This window comes from Hirsutella rhossiliensis (assembly GCF_020360975.1).
Source record: "Hirsutella rhossiliensis strain HR02 chromosome Unknown scaffold00002, whole genome shotgun sequence".
NCBI lineage: Eukaryota > Fungi > Ascomycota > Sordariomycetes > Hypocreales > Ophiocordycipitaceae > Hirsutella > Hirsutella rhossiliensis.
In genome coordinates, this window is record NW_025408668.1 from 3,225,466 (window position 1) to 3,247,592 (window position 22,127).

The window sequence follows — 22,127 nt, forward strand, 5'->3', positions numbered from 1 at the left end:
AAAGCTAAAGCTGCTACTGGCATACCTGCCATGTCCTTTTAAACGCAAAGCCTGCAGATTTGCATGTAAAACATCAAATGGCCAACAAGGCTCGACACAAGACAGGCAGCAACGCAACCCCAATGAGCCATAAGTCTCCCAGACAGAGTTAGATGATGACACAAACCACATCTACCAAACGCTGAAGTTTTCCACCGGAACCATTCGCTTGACCAAAATCTCAAAATTGTTCTCCGAATACAGCTCTCGCCTCAACAATGGCCACGGCTCTTATTCAACTTCATCTCTTGAAACGCTGCCATTGCACATTCTCGAGCTCATATGTAAGCGCTTGGCGCAATGTGAGTCAGCGAGGGCCAGCCTATTCTCATTTTCTTTGACCAGCAAGGGCTGCTCCTATGCGTCGAGGAGGCAGCGATTCGAGCGCCTCAACATCTCGCTCGTGACCTAGGACAAACTCCGCGCCGAAGTGAACCGATAGAGCGAAATTCTCAGATCCGGCGGGTACGCGTGCTGCGTGCATCGTGTCAAGATCACTGGGTCCATCCCGTTTGGCCGCTGTGACTACTACTACGAGCGGTAGTTTGGGGACGTAGAGGAGCAAGATGAGAAGCCGGAAGACGAGGCGTGGACTGGTATCCCACGCAGATGCAGGCCTTGCATATTCACTGCTCACCAGAGCATAACCGAAAACGAGATGATGACACAAGACGAGGCGTGGCAGGCGCTTGCCGGTCTCATCAAGGAACTTCCCGGTCTCGCCGACTTGGTATTTGAATCCCGTGATCGAATCCTCTGATGTCTCCTCTCTCGCGCTACACCGCCATCATCCCAACAGCCGTCTGCATATGATTTACTTTGATATCCACAGCCTTCAATTTCCAGTCGCAAACGGAGCGATATCGACTTGGATGAACCAACACTCCTTTCATCGCCGTGCTTGGCTTCCCTTGCGACACAGCCCGAAATACGATCTCTTCCAGACTCGGGCGTCTCCGCAGTCTTGTTCTTCAAGGTGATGGAGTCACGAACGCGGGTCTCGTCGCTTGGAGTCAGAATACCGACTTCACGGTGCTGACGGCCCTCGAGCTGTTCCATGAGGCTTCGCTTGACATGTTTCAGATCTTGACCAGGACGGCATAAGCCGGCCAATTCCGCTCCCTCGTGTGCTGGCCTTGACCTGTGGCCTCTTACGGAACACGGCCGAGTCCTAGGACAAAGATGAAGCCTCCAGCTGCTTCCAGAAAGCCCTAGATCCGCTGGAAAGCGTCACGCTACGCAACGTAATCGGCGAGGGGACATTAAATGCGCTCTGCCATCAGCACGCGGGCACTTTGCTTCATCTTGAATTAGATGCACCGACGAGCAGGTACCAATGCACCGTGTTGAGGAGCTGCAAAAGCGACGTCCACGACTGAGGGACTTGAAACTGCCCGTGAATCATACCCTGGGAGATACTCAAGAGGTTGCCTTCTATCGGGCCTTGGGAAAATTTCCACGACTTCAACGTCTAGGTTCACGGCTGGACGGGAATCCTAGTCTTGCAGATCCACCGGAGTATAAAGGTGGCACTCATCAACTTGGCCATTGACGCCTCACTGGCCCTTTCCATCTTTCAGACCATTTCTACTGCACAGTCTCAGGCCCCTTAATTCTAGAGTCAACACCAGAAACTCCAGTATCTCAGAATATGCTGGTGTGGCGTGGAATATATTGAATTCTATCGCGACTATCCCTTCGCAGAAATAACGACAAGATCGATAGCGGGGTGGCTTGCACGTCCCTGGACATGCGAGAGGGTTCAGTGGGGGAACGACGGGGACAGTTCAGTGCCTTTGCCTCTACAACTCGGGGGGCTGACCTCTCACTTCAGCCATTTGTAGAGCACCTACAGGACACGGGGTCTATCTGGTCCAGATCAATAGGCCCGACTGGCCCCAAGGCTCGAATCGCAGAGCACGGTCGATGCTGTTCCCGTCTGCGACCTCGTATTCTTAGTCCGGCACATGTGTGTAAGCATGGAGGAAGCCGCTGAAGGGGGGAGGGGGCGAGAGCATTTCACATTCATGTATAGCTTGACGGCATGGCACGCCGAGGCAGCCAATAACGTGCTGACCACGCCGCTGTCCTGCAGCTTCTGCCTAATTGAGCCTGCTGCTGCTCATGCAGCCGGGTATGGATCCTTGCAGACACTAGCAAAAGGCAACCAGGCGCTTCAAAACGGAGCATCTTGCCGTTCGGAGCCGTCTTTTGTCCCATGCCCGCCTAGATACAGAAAGTAGAAGAAGATGCAAGGATAGAGCAACTTCTTCTGCTGGGGCGTAAGTGTCTGACGAGCTGGCAAAGGTCGCTGGTGTCACGGCATCCAAAACGACAGGCAACTTCCTCTACGTCAACAGCATCATTATTTCAACGCTTCTGCCCGACGAGAGCGCCCATGTATGCTGCTGAATGTAATTCGCTTGAGTTGCCGGTATTTGAGCGGCTCCCGGTTGCCGTGGGCCCCCTTCCTCCGCAGCTCGTATGGTAACTGACGCTGTGGCTTAGTCTATATAGTGAAGATTCCTCCGTCTCTTCCGATCGTCTACAGCACGTCGGCTCTTAGCAGATCTAATGCCCTGCACAAGCAATAGTCCTGCTTAGGCAACTTGGAGGAGACGACCGGGACCGACGCTGGCTATGCCATCACACTCACCTCTGCTTAGAGTGGGCGGATGAGCCAAATGCCCGTTCTCCTTTGTCCGCGTCCACAACTCTGGCCACATGGTGCCATCGTCACAGCCCAAGGCAGCTACCACCTGTTCTGTGGAGCCGTGTGCAGGAGGGACATTGCCACGGGCAAGATCTTGCTGAGCGACAGCTATGGCACCAACAACACCTTCAAGTCGATAAAGACGCTCGACTTGCCGCCGGCTCCGGCAGTGACGTGCCACCTCCAGGACATGCCGTCCACCTGTGCCGGTCACTAAGTCAAGGCCGTCGAGAAATGGAAGGCAATCGTCGAAAAGGGCATTGCGAAGCAGCTGCTGCCCGCGCCAGGGACCTGCACGGCACTGCCATACCGAGATCCGGAGTGAGTATACATGGCTCCCATCTGCCACCCCGCGAATCTTTGGGACTGCGAGAGAGGCCACAGGGTATGACTGGTTCAGCAGATGCAGGATAGGGCACGGTTGGTCTCCGGGCCACGCGTTCAGCCCATATCTACACCAGCAAGCACTTTGTGGCGGATTATTAGGAGCAACTTAAGTCAGCCCGAACCCCGAGCTTGTTTGGACTGAAGGGGTAGAGTAGGGTCATCGTTTCTCGCTCGGAAGAGTTGTTAATTGTCGTGATGTCCATGTCTGATGTGTTGTCTTCTTCTCTGCAGAATCTTCGTGACTATAATTACTAGACTTCCAGCCATCGCCTGTTTTCCCGTCTTGGACTTGCTTTTCCTCCTCCTAACTACGCTACTTGCCTTAGCGGCGGGGACCACTCCCGCCACCAGCTACTCTATCCCTGTGAGTGGCATAAGGCCGCACCTAGGTCATATGCCCACAGCACGGTCGATATATATTGCTAAGCGGACTAACGTTAACGAGGCTGATAGAGTAATACCTATCTGAAGACGCTGACGTGACTTGGTTTATAGAGGGGGTTGCTGGCAATGTAAAGTACGGCCTATTACGCGGCGTTTTGTTGGCCGATAACCCTGGCCGTACCATACGCAGCCCTTCATTGGTGGCGGTGGCGAGGCTCAAGAGGGTGTCTGGTCGACACTCAGTGGCAAGGCATCGAATCATACACCGTGTCCGGCCTTCGTATCCTTGTGCAACACCCACATGTTGGATTCGAGCTAGACCTGCCATTGGTGGTGTGTCTAAATCGGGAGCAGGCACATAGGCACACTACCAGAGGCTACACCGAGGGGCCATATGCTACCCGACGTAGGATGACGGTCCCGAACGCGGTCGACGGGACAGGGCAAGGGTCTTGGAATCAGGCATTACTAAAACGCCCTCACCCACGCAGACGATGGCTGTTGCCATGGCCCCCATCTCGAGCTCCTCTCGCCCGAATCGACCATTGCATCTCCGTCTCGACACTGTCAAATCGAGCGCAAGGTATCTAGCAACGTTGAGTATCCCTTCACGGCAATGTCACAACCTTCTAAACCAACTCGCAAGGCAACCATGGAGTCGTCTCACAGCTCCAGCCCTTATGATGGCATGCAACAGGGCGTCAAGGTGCTACACCCTGGCAGCGACGAGGCAATTCAAAAAACAAAGATTGAGTAGGCTAAAGGCTACCGTCGCCGGTTGAGTCCCAAGCTGACGAGCCTCAGCATAGTCTTGGTTCCCGGTCTGGGTGCCAATCCACAGACAAGCTGGGAGTCGCCAAAGACAAAGTTTAGCTGGCCGACTGATGCAAATGGCCTCATCAGCGACTTTCCCGCCGCACGCATCCTGCTCCATATGTACGAGTCGGCCTGGATCGGCCACCGCAAGGTCAACCAAAGCATCATCAACGCCGCCGGCTCGCTGCTCCAGGGCCTGGATTCCCATTCGCCCAAGAACACCCCGAGACGGCCCATTGTCTTCATCGGACACAGCATGGGAGGTCTCGTCATTGCAAAGGCCGTGACTCTTATGGAGACGCAGAGGGAGCAGTACCCCAACATGCTCGAAGCGGTTGCCGGCGCCGCCTTTTTCGGCGCGCCCTTTCGCGGTGCCAACGCTGCCCTTTGGGCCGGTGTTTACTGCAAGCTTGGCAACAGCATGGGCAAGGACTACAAGCCCCAGCTGCTCAGTCTCATGGACCCTCAGAGCGGGGAGCTCAACGAGCTGAGAAACGACTTCAAACGGCTTGCCGCCAGGCTACAGCCCCCCATCTCGCTCTGCTGCTTTTGGGAACAGCACCCGACAGACTATGCCCAGTTTGTAGGCTTGGCTGATCCCTTTGGCCTGGTCAAGAGCCTCATGCCTCAAACCGTCAACGTCGAGGTTGTCACACAACATTCGGCGACGCTCGACGGTGCGCACTGGGAAATCGGTCTCGCGTGCGATCACCGCGGGCTGGTCAAGTTTGACGGGCCAAAGGACATGAATTGGAACCAGAGAGTGCGCGATCCTCTGAGGAAGATGATAAACGCCGCCCCCTTGGCCGTCCGGAACCGCCTCAATGCCATTCGCGACGTCGATCATCAGTTGATTGGCGATGTTACGAGCGCTCTGGAGACTGCCCCAGTCAGTAAGAAGCTAGACGCCCTCTCGAAAACCTTGAAGCCGTCGTCGTGGATTCCCAAGCAACAAGAGTTTATCGAGTGGCTCGACCCGGCTTGGGCCCGCCAGCCAAGCCACAAGGACACGGGCGAGGACCATGTCGACTCCTGTCCAGCTGGCGGCTATATATGGATCCGTGGACCCCAGGGTCGTGGGAAGACGAGTGCCACGCTCGCCGCCATCGCCGAGGTTGAAAAGCTGCAAAGACGACTCGAGGGTCCCGACGACCAGGTGCTCAGAGCCTATTTCTTCTGCAACGAAAAGGATGAGTATTCCACGGCAGAGGATGTTCTCAAGTCGATCATCACGCAGCTCATTCGACAGCAGAGGGCACTGGCCGTTTACGCCAAGCAGTTTACCAAGAACAAGGACCGCTCCAAGGCCCGAGCCCAGGCAACTGTCGAGAATCTATGGCGGGCACTGGACGACATGCTCTGGGATGAGCTGGTCGGGACCCGGACACGCGTCTACTTTGTGCTCAACAACCTGCATGCCCTGCCACGACCTTCGGATTCCACGGACAAGCTACTGGCGTACATCAACACGGCACTTAACGACAATTTGAAGGAGGACGACAAGAAGCAGCTCTCTACACGCTGGTTCATAACCAGCAGAGAGGACGTCGACAGCGTCGAGGCAGCATTGGACGTCGAGGGCAAGCGGCTCATCAACCTCATGGACCCAAAGTACGAAGATCAAGTGCAGCGCGAGCTGCGCATGTACGCCAAGACGGGGCTCGAGTCTCTTGCGAGCAAGAAGAATTACAGCAGAGCGCTGCGCTACTTGGCCGGCGGCCTGATCGGCGGGCGCGCGAGCAGCACCCAGTGGATCGACGTCATGTATATGCTGCTACAGGAGCTTCCGCAGGGCGAAGAATATGTCAACGTCCGCTCGGAGCTCGAGGCGATGCCCCACGAGCTCCAGTCGCTGCTCAGCCACTCGTGGCAGGGGTTCTTCAGGTCCAACGAGGGCGACGTGCACAAGATGAAGGAGATGCTTCGCACCTTGGTCCTGACATATCACGATCCCACCGAAGCGGAACTCGGCGTGCTCGCAGGCTTCTCGTCAAGCAGAGCGCAGAAGACGGAGCTGCGCGCCTTGGTCGACAAGTGTAGACCGCTGCTACGCACACGTCTGGTGCGCATCCGAAAGTCCGGAGAGGTGCACACAGTTGTGGCGTTTGCGAGTGCCGTTGTCAAGGAGCACTTGCTGGAGAATTCCAAGGAGCTTCTGGGCCTGGACAACGAGGAGAGGAAGTGGCAACACGGCATAATTACCCATCGCTGCTTTGCGTACCTGTACGAGCGCTTCGACGTCGACCCAGAGACGGCTGGCCGAGACGACGAGTCAGCCGACAGCCATGCTCCTGATGCGGATACGGCCATGGAGAGCGAGGAGGGCGATCAGGAGGCCGACGAGGCGGACGAGGCAACGATGGAAGATGCCAAGACGAGCTATCCCGTCAAGTGCTGGCTGAAACACGCCAGCGAGGCAACTCTCGAGGTTGCGCAGGAGCTCAGCCAGGAGAATGACTTTTGGCAGCACGATTCGCGTATTCGCCGCCGATGGCTGGACGAGTACGCCAAGACCGAGATCACGTTTAGCCACTTGGACCACAAGACGATGACGAGCCTTCACATTGCGTGTTCGATAGGGTTTCGGGAACTCGTCGAGGCACTGATCCAAGAGGGCCACCAAGACCAAATCAATGTCCACGACAGTCTCGAAAACACACCGGTAAGAGCTCCGTGCGATGGCGTCGTGCAAGACTCGAGCTAAGCGCAGTTGTCAGTTGCACTTGGCGGCCTACTTTGACCAAGTGAGAATCATCGACGCGCTGCTGAGAAGCGGCGCCAAGATTGACGACCAGGGCAGCGGCGGCAACGAGGAAACGCCCTTGCATATGGCTGCCCACCAAGGCCGCATCGATGTCATCAAGAAGCTGATTCGCGAAAAAGCCGACCCGAATGCCATAGCAGCTGACACGGGCCCCGTCATCAACGCCGCCATTTGTTCCGGCGTTGGCGAAGCAGTTGACCTGCTCATTGCCTGCGGCGCGTCGCTCAATGTGACTCCAAACGATAAGGACATGTGGTACACTCCCGTGGAGCTTGCTGCTTTGCATTGGAACCTGCCCATGTTTGAGTCTCTGATACAAAAGAGCTCGGACAAGATTCCGCCCGCCCAGTATAGCCAGGCTCTGGTCCTGGCAGCGTATGCCGGCAGAAACGACGTCTTTGAGAAATTGCTTGGCTTCCAACACGACCAGAAAGACTACCAGGAGGCGCTCGAGGCGGCGGCCGAGGAGGAAAACTGGGAGATTTCCAAGATGATTCTGAACAAGTGTCTAGGATTGGACTGTGACGAACTCTTCTATCAAGCAGCCAAGGGTGCCGAGCCGCAAGTGTCGGTCCTCGAGACGGCCTGGAAGTACGCCGACTGTGCCATCTCTCCCGAGACACTGGCCAGGTCGCTCTATGACGCCACCGACATGGAAAAGGAGTCGACCGTAAGGTTCCTGCTGGACACGTGCCGCGCTGATCCCAATGCCACAGGCGAAGAGTAGGTGGGCGAGACGATGTTTGAACCACTATGGAAGCTGATGTATGGAAACAGGTTTGGAAACGCCCTGACAGCTGCTGCGTTCGACGGCACCATAAACCTTGTCCAGATGCTGGTCGAAGCCGGCGCAGACGTCAATTCCCCCGACGGCTGGGCTCTCCAAGTAGCCGCAGCAAAGGGCCACTACGACGTCGTCGAGATGCTCCTGGAACAAGGCGCCGAGGTCAACGCCTGCACCGACAACCCGGCCTTCCTGGCAGGCACGGCGCTTCAGGGAGCCTGCGAGGCAGCCGAGCTTGAGATTGTCGGCGTGCTGCTCGATCGAAAAGCCGACCCGAATCTCGGCCGCGGTCCCGAGTCCCCTCCGGCGGTAGCCGCGGCTCTGCGAGGAGCCGAGGATATTCTCAAAAAGCTTGTCGATGCCAAGGCCAAGGTCAACGTCTTTGACGGAGACGATGAGACGACGCTGCTTATCAAGGCCACGGCCTACTTGCAGGTGGAATCGCTGCGGCTCCTTCTCGATGCCGGAGCCAGCGTCAACTTGGCCGACAAATATGGCAATACGCCACTGATTACTGCTGCCGAGATAGACGATGAAGAGGCCGTCGAGCTCTTCCTCGACTATGGAGCCGACATTTTGCACGTCAATGATGATGGCAAGAATGCGATGCAGATAGCCCTTGAGGAGAACAGCGAGGACTCTCTCGAGATACTGGTTGACCGCGTGTCGAATGTCTTGGCATCGTTGAGGACTAGACGGGACGCAGGAAATACCGAGATTGCACAGCTGATACGTGAAGCCATTGGTTCATCGGAGGATCAAGGCACCGAGGTCGATGTTGAAGAACAGCGCCCGACGGAACCGCAGCAAGAACACACCAGCGTTTCTGGGACTGTTCGTGTTGCAACGCCGCCCCCTAAGCATGAGTGTTGGTCTGGAGATGGTCAGTATCGTTGCACCGATGGTTCGACGCGTGAGAGGGAGCTCGAAGGCAGGTCGCCCACACTGACGGCGAACTTCTACGAAGCGTGGCGAGACCAACCTCCTTCGCCCACTGCCGATGCATACAGGACCTGGAATCAGCAGGAGCAGCAGAAAAGGAGCCCAACTACTCAGTTCGATGCGTCTCAGCAAGGGAAGCAGGCCGATTACAAACATGAAGACCCCGGCCAGCTTCAAGATCCCGGCCTCTCTCAGTCCATGCCCAAGCCTCCAGACGAGGGGAGCACGCCGCCTCGACTACCGCCAAGGCCATTGCCGGATCGAGGCCCAGTACGTCTCCATGGCCAGCCCCGGCCATCAAGCCACTCTACTCCCAATTTGATGCACGAAGCCCCTGCAGCACACCAGTGGCATGCGCCCGGTAATGGGATTTCGAGCCCAGAGGAATGGCCGGGTCAAGGACGGCACGGACACGCGCCGTCAGCATCACATGACGGAGGTGCTGGCGCCGGGAGTTCGTGGCACCACCAAGAGCCGGACCCTAAACAGAAACGGCCGTCCATATTCAGTCTCAACCGTACGGCGCTGAATGGGATGCTGGATAAAACACTAGACAAGGCGCTGGAAAAGGGAAAGGCCATGCTGAGCCGGGATTCTGACTGGAATAAAACGCCGAGGATCTAAAGGCTCACCACACAACGTCACATGGACATCTTCCTGTGCAAGGAGCAAAGCCAGTCAAGGGGTCTTTCACACCAGGGAAAAGACGGCATTTTACCAGCTTGACAGTTATCCAGTATATATAAAGCTAAGTATTTAATTTGAGTATTGCTATTTACACAATAGCATATTGCTGTTTGCACACTCGACCTATTTTTAAGATACGTACTAAAGCCAGCCCGCCCCGCCTATTTATACCGCGCGCGCCTGGCAAGTACCCGTACCGCCTAAATGCCCGCACCCGCGCCTGCGCCCGCCCGCGCACACACACAACCCGCACACACATAAGAGGCAATAAAGGCCACATAACGCATGCCTCTCAATTCGCTCAAATAACGCATTTCCGGGCCTTGAGCTCGAAGTTGCAACAATCGGCCCGTCAATTGACCCGGCTCCTCCTTGGCCCTTACGGCTGTGTAGGCGGCGGCGGCGTCGCCGCCTCAATTGCATCCCACTCAACGATCCCTCCAACGCCTGACGAAGCCGGCTGCCCTGACGAAGCCGGCTGCCCTGACGAAGCCGGCTGCCCTGACGAAGCCGGCTGCCCTGACGAAGCCGGCTGCCCTGACGAAGCCGGCTGCCCTAACGAAGCCGGCGGCGCGCCCCTCCTGCCGCGTCCTCCTCTTGATCCCCTTCCCCTTGTATTTCCTCGAGCTAATGATCCTTGTTGTGACGCTGCGAGAGACCGCGGGCTATAGCTAAGTTCATTAATCTCGTCGCGCCCCCGGCGCCTTCGAACGCTTGCGTTAAGCCGCCTTGAGCTAGCCTGACTCGAATTAGGTAGCTGGGATGCCCTTATAGCCGGCTATGACTGTGATGCCGTCTATGATGCTGTCTGTGATACCCTCGCTGTGAGGGAGCTTGGTATAGGTAGCTTATTATTACGGGGCCGGCCGCGTATAAAAGTAATAACGTCGGGGTCGCGGATTCGTAGCAATGGCTCCTCGAGGTCCTAATAGTAGTAATTAGTATTAAATTTACCTAAAAAGGGGGGGGGTCTTTACTAACGGCTTCTTAAGATACTATCGCGAGAGAATATCACGCTTTTTAAGCGTTAACCTAGCTTAAAGGCGTTAAAGGATCGTGTATATATAAGGCAGCCTAAGTTAGTATATAAATCGCCCGCTATAAGGCCGTAATAGCTATAGCTCCCGCGTTAGTAAAGGCATCGCGGCGAGGGCAAGCCTATATTATATAGTAAGTAGGTTAACTGCTTTATATGTGATTTTTATACTAAGATCCCCGAGCTAAGTCTGCCTAAGGAACTAACGCCTTTATCGTATCTCTTACCGGGCAGCCGTTTATATATATATTATCTCTTTATTCTTAATTATCTATATAAGGGCATCGTAAAGATATAAGAGGTTAGAGGTGCCTATAACTAAATAAGACTTTATATCCTTATAGACGGTCTTAACTAAGCTATTTACCCGCTGCCCGAAGTTGCGATATTAGCTAATAAAGTAGCCTGCCTACTACTTACGCCACGGTATATATTCGTTCGAGATATATATTACGATATGCCCTTAGTATTAACTAAAGGTCTTATTAAGCTGCCGCTACGCCTTATAGAAATCCGCTTTAGTTTTCGAGTAAATAACGCGCTTCTAAGCTAGGAATATTCCTTTATAGCTAAATTTGACTTCCCTATCGTTTAGACTAAACGTAGTAGCGGTAGCGGCGTTAGCGGCTCCTTATTCGGTAGCCTCTTAAGCAAGGATAGCTTCTACTTCCTAAGGGACCTCTATATTAATAGAGTTTTTAGGGCTATTAGGATCTACTAAGTCTTTCTAGCGGGACTAGATTCGAGCCCGAATATTGCTATTAACGTAGAATATATAGAGTTATTATTACGTTAAGGGGAAAATATAAAGGAGGGCGTTTTTAAGGGCAGCTTCTTTATCCGTAATAACTATAGAGGGCTCTTATACCCTAACCTATATATAAAGAGCGTTAAGGGACTTATATAGCTACTAGTATCCCTCTTCTTTCTCTAAGTTAATAAGGCTAAAGGCGAAGTTAGCTAGGGACTTTTAGTTAGTAACTCTAGTAACCTAGAAAAGGAAGAGACTAAAGCGGTTAGTTTTATATATATTATTAAGGCTAAGAACCTTAGGGAAACGTTTTTATATCTTTTAATACTATAGATAGGTCTATAATACGCCTTAAATCTTATTTTTATCGTATAGGTTGAATTTAACGTAATAAGGAAGATCGCTTACCTAAAGATACCGTAAAAACGCTTATATTACCGTTATACCGCTAAGAGCTTTAAAACGGATCTTTTAGCGGTCGTTATAGATATCTTTAATATAAAAGAACGCTATTAAAGGTTTAGCTTTACGTAAGATAGTTAATATCTCTTAAGCTAGTAGTACTTTATATTAAGAGAGGTTCCGCTTAAGAGCTTACTATATATCGGTCCGCCGGCGATAAATATTATATATAAAGGGATTAAGGGAAGGCCCGTAGTTATAGCGATCCTTAGTAATATAAAAATCCTACTTCTAAGCTTCCTCGTTACGTAACGCTATTATAACGAAGCGGAAGGGGCAGTTAAGCTTTTAGGTAGAAGATTTACGTAGCCTAGTGCTTAAAGAAGCTTACCGCGGGCTACGATCGTATATAAAGAGGAGTCGTATTTATAGGAATATACCCTTATATTCCTATTTTACTGTTATAAAGAAATAATAGGCATAGGGAGGCCTTATAGAATAAGCTAGTAAAAAGAGGCTCTATAATATAGTCTAAGGGAATAACCCTTAAAGATAAAGACCTCTACTAGACATCTATACCTTCCTCTAGGAAAAGCGGGTTAGGATAAGCCTATCCTTATAAATAAAAATATGGATAACATGCATAAGTCAATTATAAGTAGAACGGATACCCTATTGCCTATTTTAGCCTAGCGGTTCTAAAGATATCCGCGATACGAGAATAGGTAGGGCATAGAACATTCTAGTTAAATCTACTACTTATACTAGAACCTATAGTCTTACGTTAACCATTACGTTATAATTAGACCACCTACTAAGTTAGGAAGACATTCTATATATAGAGCTTTTTAAGCACTATAGAAAGTGCTAGAAAGCTAACTAATTAGTCTACTAGTAGGCGAGCAATGGTCTATAAAAGACGAAGGATTTCCCTAGGAGTAGTAGATAGAATAAGTAAGTTTGCAAGCATCCTTTATAACGCTATTCTTTTAATATATTATTTAGCCCCTTATATACTCGTTATAAATTCCGGACGAAATCCTACCCTATACTCCTTCGATCGATCTTTCCGCTTATATTATTAATTACCCGATTCTGCGCTTATTGCTTATACCTTCTTATAGGTTATAAGCCCGGCTTCTCTATAAGTCGGGTAATAACTTCGAAATTCTAATACTAACTATACGACCTCGAATTATCTAAAATAGGCTCTAGGGATAAGTTCGAATTTACTAAACTTAAGGGTAGTTCTAACTATACCTTCTAGGCTATTCGAATATAGGCTCTTTTAGTTAGGGAGAAGCTTTCTACTACTATATAGTAAGAAAATTACTCGAAAATAAAAGAAGCACTTACTTTGATTTTTCTTCGCATTAAAGATAGTCCTTTAACCTAAATAAAGTATATAATAAATGCTAAAGAGGCGTAGGATAGGTTAAAAAACCTATATAACCCTATTTCCTTTACTTCGAATTACCTACTTATAAAGGGGCCTTTTAATACTTTAGTAAGGGATTTCGAATCCCTAGAAGGCTACCTAAATAAGGTAAAAGAGGTATTCGAGGAGCTAAAAGCACGGAATATTATAATTCCGGAAGTAGTTACTATAGCTTAGATTTTAAACAGCCTTTCGGGCTTGTTTTCTAGCTATATAACTAATATAACGCAAGCTCTTTAAAATAACTTAGAGGCTTTTAATCTAGAGTCTCTCTCTAGTAGTCTTATAGACGAATTTAAGAGGACTAAGTCTCTAGAAAATCCCCCCGAGCAGGCTTTCTTTACTAAAAAGCCCTAGAAAAAGATAAAAATTATATTATAATGCACTTACTATAAGAAGAAAGGGCATCTAGTTAAAGATTACTACTATCTTTACCTAGAAAAGGCCCCTAAAGGCTTTTCTAAAAATTTAAAAAATTAAAATAAAGGAATACCTTTTAAGAGGCCTAGAAAACCTTTTATAGAAGGAAATCCTATTAAATTAGACTCTTACGTCGATAAGAAGACGAAAAAACCCTCTTCTCTATATATATCGGAAGTAGAAAAAATAGAAATCGATAATTAAACGGACGAAGAACCGGAAATCGATTTTTCTATTCCTCCTCCTACCCTTAAGGTTATAAAAGCTCCGAAGAAGAAGCAAAGGTATATATCTCTTCGAATATCCTTAAAAAAGCCGTATTTAATAACAGGCAAATAGGACCTTTAAATTCCTCTCGAATTAAAGACCTTATATATAAGGTAAAAGAGAAGGAAATCCCTTATAAAACCTTAGAGAATAGAAATTTCTATAATTTTATATACGATACTAGTGCTACTAGGTATATAGTATCGGAAAAGAAATTCCTTATTAATTTTCGAACTATCTCTACTAAGGTTAATTAGGGAAAGGCATCCTATATAGTTATTAAAGGCTGCGGAGATCTTCTTTTTAGATTTCTAAATTATAAAAGGCTATTTATCTTAAGAAACTGCCTTTTTATACCCGAATTAGGGGTAAATATTATAAGCTAATCGTATTTTAAAAATACTTATGCCTTTATTAATAGCAAGGAAATTTTCCTACTAGATAACTAGGCTAATATTATATCTAAAGGAAAATAGTAATATAACCTTTATATCTTCTCTTTAGAAATTCCTTTCTTAAAGAAAAAAACATTCCTATATAATATTAATAATATAAGGAATAATATAAAGGACCTTAACTTCTATTTATAGCATTTAAGGCTAGGATATATAAGTCTTAAAGCCTTACTAGAAACCTTTAAAAGATATAATAAAGATATAACTATCCCTAAGAAGGATATTATAAAAATAAAAGAATACGAGGCTTATATTAAAGTAAAGGTAACTAATAAAAGGAATAAATCCTTATTTAATAAGGTATATAATTACCTTAATAGAGTTACTATTAATATTTAGGGCCTTATAAGGACCCCTACTTATAATAAATACACCTCCTTTATATCCTTTTTAGATATAGGGATAAGATATTTAGAAATATCTTTAATAAAGTCTAAGGTAGAAGCCCTAGATAAATTCCTAGAATATAAAGCCTTAGTTAAAAATAACTAGGATAATATTACTATAAAGGAAGTCTTTTCGGATAACGTAAAAGAATTCCTATATAAAATAAAACCCTACTACTTAAGAAAGGGAATTAAATATTATACTAGCCCTCCTAGGACTCCCGAATTAAACGGAGTAATAAAGAGGATTAATAGGACTATTTTAAATAAAGTCCGAGCTATTTTATTTACGGTAAAACTGCCTAAATATCTATAAGGAGAAGCTGTTCTAATAGCAGCCTATTTATATAATAGGACCCCTTACTTACGAATAGGCTTCTAAACTCTTATAGAGAAAAAGGAAAATAAATCTCTAGCCTTAGAAGACTTAGAGAAAATTAAGACCTTCGGAAGTACTATTTATTATAAAAATAAAGACCCCTTAGATAAGCTAGAAATAAGAGCTTATAAGGGTATTATTATAGGCTATACTAAAAATTCTTATAAAATATATAACTTTTCGAAAAGAAAGGTAATAATTTCTAGAGATATTATTATCCTAGAAAATAAATTTATAGAAAATCAAAAAGAAGAAGACCTTAAGGACTTCGATTTTAATACCTTACCTTTTATAAATAAGGTCCTAGATAATTATTTATAAAGGGAACCTATATATAAAGAAGGCAATAACTCTTCTTTAAACGAAGAGGAAAATAACCCTCCTATAGAGAAGGAAGATAACCCTCTTATAGAGCAGGAAAATAACCCTCCTATAGAGAAGGAAGATAACTCTTTTATAAAAAAGGGAAATAATCCTCTTTTAGAAAAGGGATTAAATAAGGATCTAAAAATCCGTATTAATATACTTAAGAAGCTAAACGGATTTTATAAAGACTATATCTTATACCCCGAAATAAACACTATATTAAATAATAAAAGTAAAGAGATTATTCTATCTTTACTAGAAAACAAGGATCCTATAGAGCCTAAAATATTTAAATAGGCTATAAATAGCTTAGAAGCTATAGAATAGAAAAGAGCTATGTTTCTAGAAATAGAAGAGCTCTTAAACTAAAATACCTAGGAATTAAAGCCGCTTCCTAGCGATAGGGAGGCCCTAGGCGGCCGTTAGGTCTATAAAATAAAGCAGGATAATAATAATAATATTATTAAATATAAAGCCCGCTACGTAGTATAAGGATTTAATTAAGTCTATAGCCTAGATTTTTTAGAAACCTTTTCTACGATAGTAAGACCCGAATCTATTAGAATACTACTTATAATAGCTATTTCTAATAATTATACTCTACTATAATACGATATAAAAAATGCCTTCGTATATACCGAAATAGATATAGATATTTATATAAAAATCCCTATAGGCTACGAAGAGCTAATACTTAAAGACTAGTTTTATAAAAACTAGCATAAGTATAATATTAGCTATTTATAGTTTCTAGAGCTATATAAAAAGAAAAGGCTAGTAGTAAAATTAAAGAAGGCATTATACGGCCTTAAATAAAGCCTAAAGCTTTAGTATAACTATCTTAGCTCTATATTAGCTAAGATAGGATTTTTAGCCCTTCCTATAGATAAAGGGGTATTTATAAATACGTAATATAAAATTGCGATAGTAATCTACGTAGATAACCTCCTAATAATAGGGCCTAATAGAGGTATAATAAATAGTCTGCTTAAAAAAGTAGTAGATTATATAAAGGTTTAGCCTTTAAGCGAGCTAAAAGACTTCTTAGGAATATATATAATTATAAACTAAAGTAGAAAGGAGATATTTATATCCTAGGAAAAATATACTTATAATAAAGTATAAGAATATAATAAAGAAGACTTAGGGACTTTTAATACGCCTACTATAGTAGGAGTAAAGCTTAAAAAGGCTACTATAACGCCTTCGTAAAAAGAAATCCTTATTTACTAAAGGGAAATAAGGGCTCTATTATATCTAGCTATAATAAGTAGGCTAGACATTTTATATACTATTATTTCCTACGCTAGATTTACTTCTAAACTAGATAATACGTATTTTAAAGCGTTAAATACTATCTAGAAATATTTAAATAAATACCCTAACCTAGGGATAATTTATTACTATAATATCCCTTATACTTATAATTTTATAAAAGGCTATTCCGACGCTAGCTAGGCGTCTAACCTTATAGATAGAAAATCCGTTTCTTAATACTATTTCTATATTTATAAAAATATTATAAGTTAGGCCTACTAGAAGTAAAAATCTATAGCCCTATTAACCTACGAAGCTAAATTTATTGCCCTTAGGGAGGCTAATAAAGAAGCTTTATATCTAAATCGGCTATTTTATACGATAAATAATAGCTTGTTTATTAGAATTCCTAATACTATACCTCCTATCTTAACGGATAACGAGGTAGCTATTAAATTAGCTAAAAATCCGGAATTTTATAAAAAGATAAAGTATATAGACATTGCTTACTTTTATACTCGAGAAAATATTAGGGAAAAGAAGATTCGGATTTTCTATATTAAATCCGAAGATAATATTGCCGATATATTTACTAAGGAACTAAGAAGAGAAAATTTCTTTAAGTTCCGAGAGGTTCTTTCCCTTAGGGAATTAAAAAAGCCTTAAAAAAGAAAAGCTTATATCCGTTTAATAGAGGTTTTTTAGCTGTCTTTCGCTTTCTTAGCTTTTCCTCTATATATAACTAATAGGTTTTTTCCTTTAAAAAGGTTTCTTATTAGTAAAAAACAACTTATAAAAATAGGGCTTTTCCTTATTAAAGGTTTCCTATAATAACTCTATAAGGCTTTTTCCTTATAAAGGTTTGCCTAAAAAGAGGAGAAAAAATTATAATTATAACTAGGATTTTTCCTACTAAGGTTTTTCCTAGAAAGGGGTTTAAAATTTTCCCTTATATTCTTATTATATACCTTATTCTTAATAAGGATAATTCTACTATAAAAGAAATAACTAATAAAGAGCACTATTTACCTAGTACTCTTTAAGGGAGGCTATAAGAATATACCTTTATATTCCTATTTTACTATTATAAAGAAATAATAAGCATAAGGAGGCCTTATAAAATAAGCTAGTAAAAAGAGGCTCTATAATATAGTCTAAGGGAATAACCTTTAAAGATAAAGACCTCTACTAAATATCTATACCTTCCTTTAGGAAAAGTAGGTTAGGATAAGCCTATCTTTATAAATAAAAATATATATAAAATATATAAGTTAATTAAGAGTAGAACGGATACCTTATTACCTATTTTAGCCTAGAGGTTCTAAAGATATCCGCGATACGAGAATAGGTAGGGCATAGAACATTCTAGTTAAATCTACTACTTATACTAGAACCTATAGTCTTACGTTAACTATTACGTTATAATTAGACTACTTACTAAGTTAGGAAGACATACTATAGATAGAGCTTTTTAAGCACTATAGAAAGTGCTAGAAAGCTAACTAATTAGTCTACTAGTAGGCGAGCAATAGTCTATAAAAGACAAAGGATTTCCCTAGGAGTAGTAGATAGAATAAGTAAGTTTATAAGTATCCTTTATAACGCTATTCTTTTAATATATTATTTAGCCCCTTATATACTCGTTATAAATTCCGGACGAAATCCTACCCTATACTCCTTCGATCGATCTTTCCGCTTACGTTATCGATTACCCGATTCTACGCTTATTACTTATACCTTCTTATAGTATTATAATAAAGACCTTATTAATATCTCGCTTATATATACTTAACCGCTTAATAACCGCGGCACCGTTCTCGTAAAGGAAGCCTTAGATAAAGTTATATACCTCGTCGTAGGTTTTAAAGCCTAGGGAAGGCGGTAAGAGCAAGATCGTATCTTTACGTTCTTAGTAAGTATCGCGGGTATTATAGGTATTATCTAACGTATTAAGGAGGGAGAAAAGGGTATAACGACCGGTGTTATTCCTAAGGGATAAACCTATCTAGGGGTTTATATTAATAGATATAATAGGGCGTATTCTAAGTAATAATAAGTATATTACGTTAGTAATAAGTTAGAGGTTATAAACTATAGACTATAACTAAGTAATTAAGTAATTGGAATTAAAGATAAGATCGTAATAAAGATCGTAATAATTATAATATATTAAAAGCTATTAAGCTATCTATTTAAAGGAGTATTTTATTCCTTCTTTATATATCTCGAGAGCTTCCTTAGATCGCTAAGAGCACTAAGTAATCCTATTGCCTAGGAGCGCTAGGGCGCTAGAGCGATCCTACGATCCTAGCTATAGAGCGTTAGAGCGCTAAAGTAACCCATCGCTCTAAACTTAATTAGCCCGTCGGTCCGTTTAATATTCCTTGCTCCCTACGTTATATGCCCTCGTAATATATACTAGTCCCCGCGGTTTACTAGACCGTGGTCGTAATAAGATACCTCCCCTCCTTTTAGTCTTACCCTTAAGACCTACTACCTTAGCCGCTATATATAAATATACCTTTATCGCGTTATATATAAGTATCTTATTCCTTATTCCTTTATCCTTTTAGGATATACTACTAATAGTATATCTAGTTATATTTAAAAATCCTATTCTTATAATTCTAATAAATCGCGTTAACGATCGGAGCTAGTATCTTAGACTAAGATCTATAGTATTAAGATTATACCTTGCTCTTATTGTTTTTAGTTAGGCCTAACTTATAAGGTCGGCGAGCGTTTTAATCGGTGTTCCGAATATACCTCTATAGGCCGTTTTTATAATAGGTATAATATAGCGTCCGCCCGTTCGTTTTATCCTTTTCCTTCCTTATTATTCTTTTTCGCTAATATTCCTTTTTTTTCTAGTTCGTTATATTATAAATTAATAGTAAAAGATTAATTTAGACGAATAGAAAGTAAAAAAAGCGTTAGAGGAAGCAATAGCTCGCTTAGCTCGGATTAGGAAATAGAAGCGTTTCTTAAAGGACTAAGGTAGTAAGTTATTTTAGTAGGGTATATAAGCTATTAATAAAGAAGATAGTATAACGCGTTCTTCTTAAGACGAATTAGTTCGTTTATTAAATAAGGAAACTATTACTATTAGCGAGGTTTAATAGTTTAGTACCTTAAACGTATTAAACTAGGATGCTATTCTTAGTAACCCTATATTTCTAAGTAAGGGTTCGCTTAGTAAAACTATCGGAGTAGAGAACTATAGTAGGTTAAGTATTTAAGTAGTTCCTAGGTATTTTCCTCTAGTCTATATCCCTTTTACTTAATAAGGTATTCTTATTATTAACCTTATTTTCTTATATCTAGTATTTATTCTACTTTATATTCTTAATCGTCGTTAACTTTAATTTTTTCCTATAGTTTAGCGTTTCGTAGCGCTAGTTTTAATAATAAGATATAAAATATTAGGTATATCCGTATTATTATTAGTAGCGAAAGTTTATAGTTAACTTTTAAAATAGTTTTCTTAACCTTAAACGGTCTAAGTTTCTTAAAATCTAATTTATTACTTAGTCGTTTTATTTTAATATTTCGTTATATAAGGTAAACTATATCTCCCTCTTAAAAGATTAGTCCCTATAATCTTTTCCGATTATAGTAAGTAGATATTCGTTCTTTAATAAATTAAAGTTCTTATTATATTTCTTTATATAATTTTTATAGCTAATCTACTTATAGTATTACTCGTTCCGCTTATAGTCCTTATTAAGTAACCTTAAATACTTTTAGGTTATATCTATAATTAGCGTATACTAGTAAGAGCTTAGTTATTTCCGTAACTAAGCTATTATAAGCTAGTTACGCTATTAGTAGCTATTTAACTTAATCGTTTTATTTATAGCTAATATAGTATTATAAATATTATTTAAGCGTTTAGTTAAGTCGTTTTATTTATTTATTTATTTATAGGTAATAAGCTATATTAAGCTTATATTTCGTCCTTAATTATACTATAAAAGCTTACTAAAACTTAGCTATAAATATACTTCCTTTATTAAAGATAATCTTATTTAGTAGTCTATAATTACTAATAATTATTTATAGGAATATATATACTAGCTCTTTTATATTACTTACTTCTTTATATAGTAAGAAGTATCTATACTTTATTAGTCTATTAGTAATAACGAATATACTATCGTACTTAACGTTAGTTATAAGTTCTTTTAATAATAGTAGCTTTATAATATAGTCGAAAGCTATCGAATCCTATAGTTTTTCTAGTACTAGTAGCGGTTATAATTCTCTATATAGTTTATATCGTTTAGCTTTACTTTATATATAAAGTTTATATTCTTTAATAACTTATTATACTACTTCTTTAAGCTATAGGAAGCTATATTATCGTTTAATCTATTTTATTATTCTTTAGATTCCTTAGTATCTATATATTAAATATTTATATATATCTTATATAACTTTATCTTATAATTCTAGTAGTATCTAAATTTTATTTTTATATATTAGAACTTTTAAATATCCTATATTATATCCGTTTAGTACTTTATATTCTTTTATCTATTTTAGGATTTTCTAGTATATCGAGTTATTAGGTTATACTTTAAATATTATATTTAGCTATTATTACTAGTAGTTCTTATTTTCGTTGATTTCTATAAGCTATCCTTTTACTATAGGTGCCTTTATATTATAGTTACTTCGTCGACTAAGGGCATTAGCTCGACCGTTTTCTATTCCTTTTCTATAGATTATTTCGTAGTCGAATTCTAATAAGTATTTAGCTTATCGGATCTATCGTCCGTTTAACTATTACGTTATTATAAAATATAAGATATTCTTATAATCTATATAGACCTTAACTTTATACTTACTTTTAAGAAGGTAGTATCGAAATTCCTTAAAAGCTTAAATAATTATAAGGAATTCTTTATTATAGATAGGGTAATTAAGTTCTACGCTATATAGTTTTTTTAAGTAGAATATAATTAGTTATAGTCTTTCTTTATCGTCCTTTTATTTAATTTATACTCTTAGAGTAAAGTCTAATATATTAGTTTTAAGTTTAATTTATCGTTTTAAATCGAAGGTAGTTAAAACTAGTTCTTACGTAATTATAGTCTTAATATATTCGAAAGCTTCGTTAGCTTTATCGTCCTATATAAATTCTTTTTCCTTCTTTATTAAGTTATATAATAGTACTATAATTTTTCCGAAATCTTTAATAAATCGTCGGTAGTAATTTATAAATCCTAGGAAACTTTATATATCCTTAACGTTCTTTAGCGTTAGCTATTCTTTAACTAAGTTAATCTTATCTTATTATATATATATCTCTCTTAGTAAGATTATATATCTAAGGAAGTCTACTTCCTATATATAGAACTTACTTTTCTTTAGTTTAACTAGTAACTTTATATTCTAAAGTACGCGGAGTACCTTATAAATATATCCCTTATATTCTTTTAGGGTATCCGA

General features: G+C 42.3%; 1 protein-coding gene across 1 annotated transcript; it reads left to right on the forward strand.

The window, feature by feature from the left end:
• Positions 1-4,175: 4,175 nt before the first annotated feature.
• HRG_01979 (ankyrin repeats (3 copies) domain-containing protein) lies at positions 4,176-9,358 on the forward strand (the record flags this gene model as incomplete). Its single annotated transcript, XM_044860450.1, has 5 exons — positions 4,176-4,276; positions 4,328-7,001; positions 7,057-7,826; positions 7,881-9,099; positions 9,170-9,358. 5 exons carry the CDS (start codon positions 4,176-4,178, stop codon positions 9,356-9,358), a joined length of 4,953 nt encoding a protein of 1,650 aa, XP_044724083.1.
• Between the last annotated feature and the right edge of the window lie 12,769 nt (positions 9,359-22,127).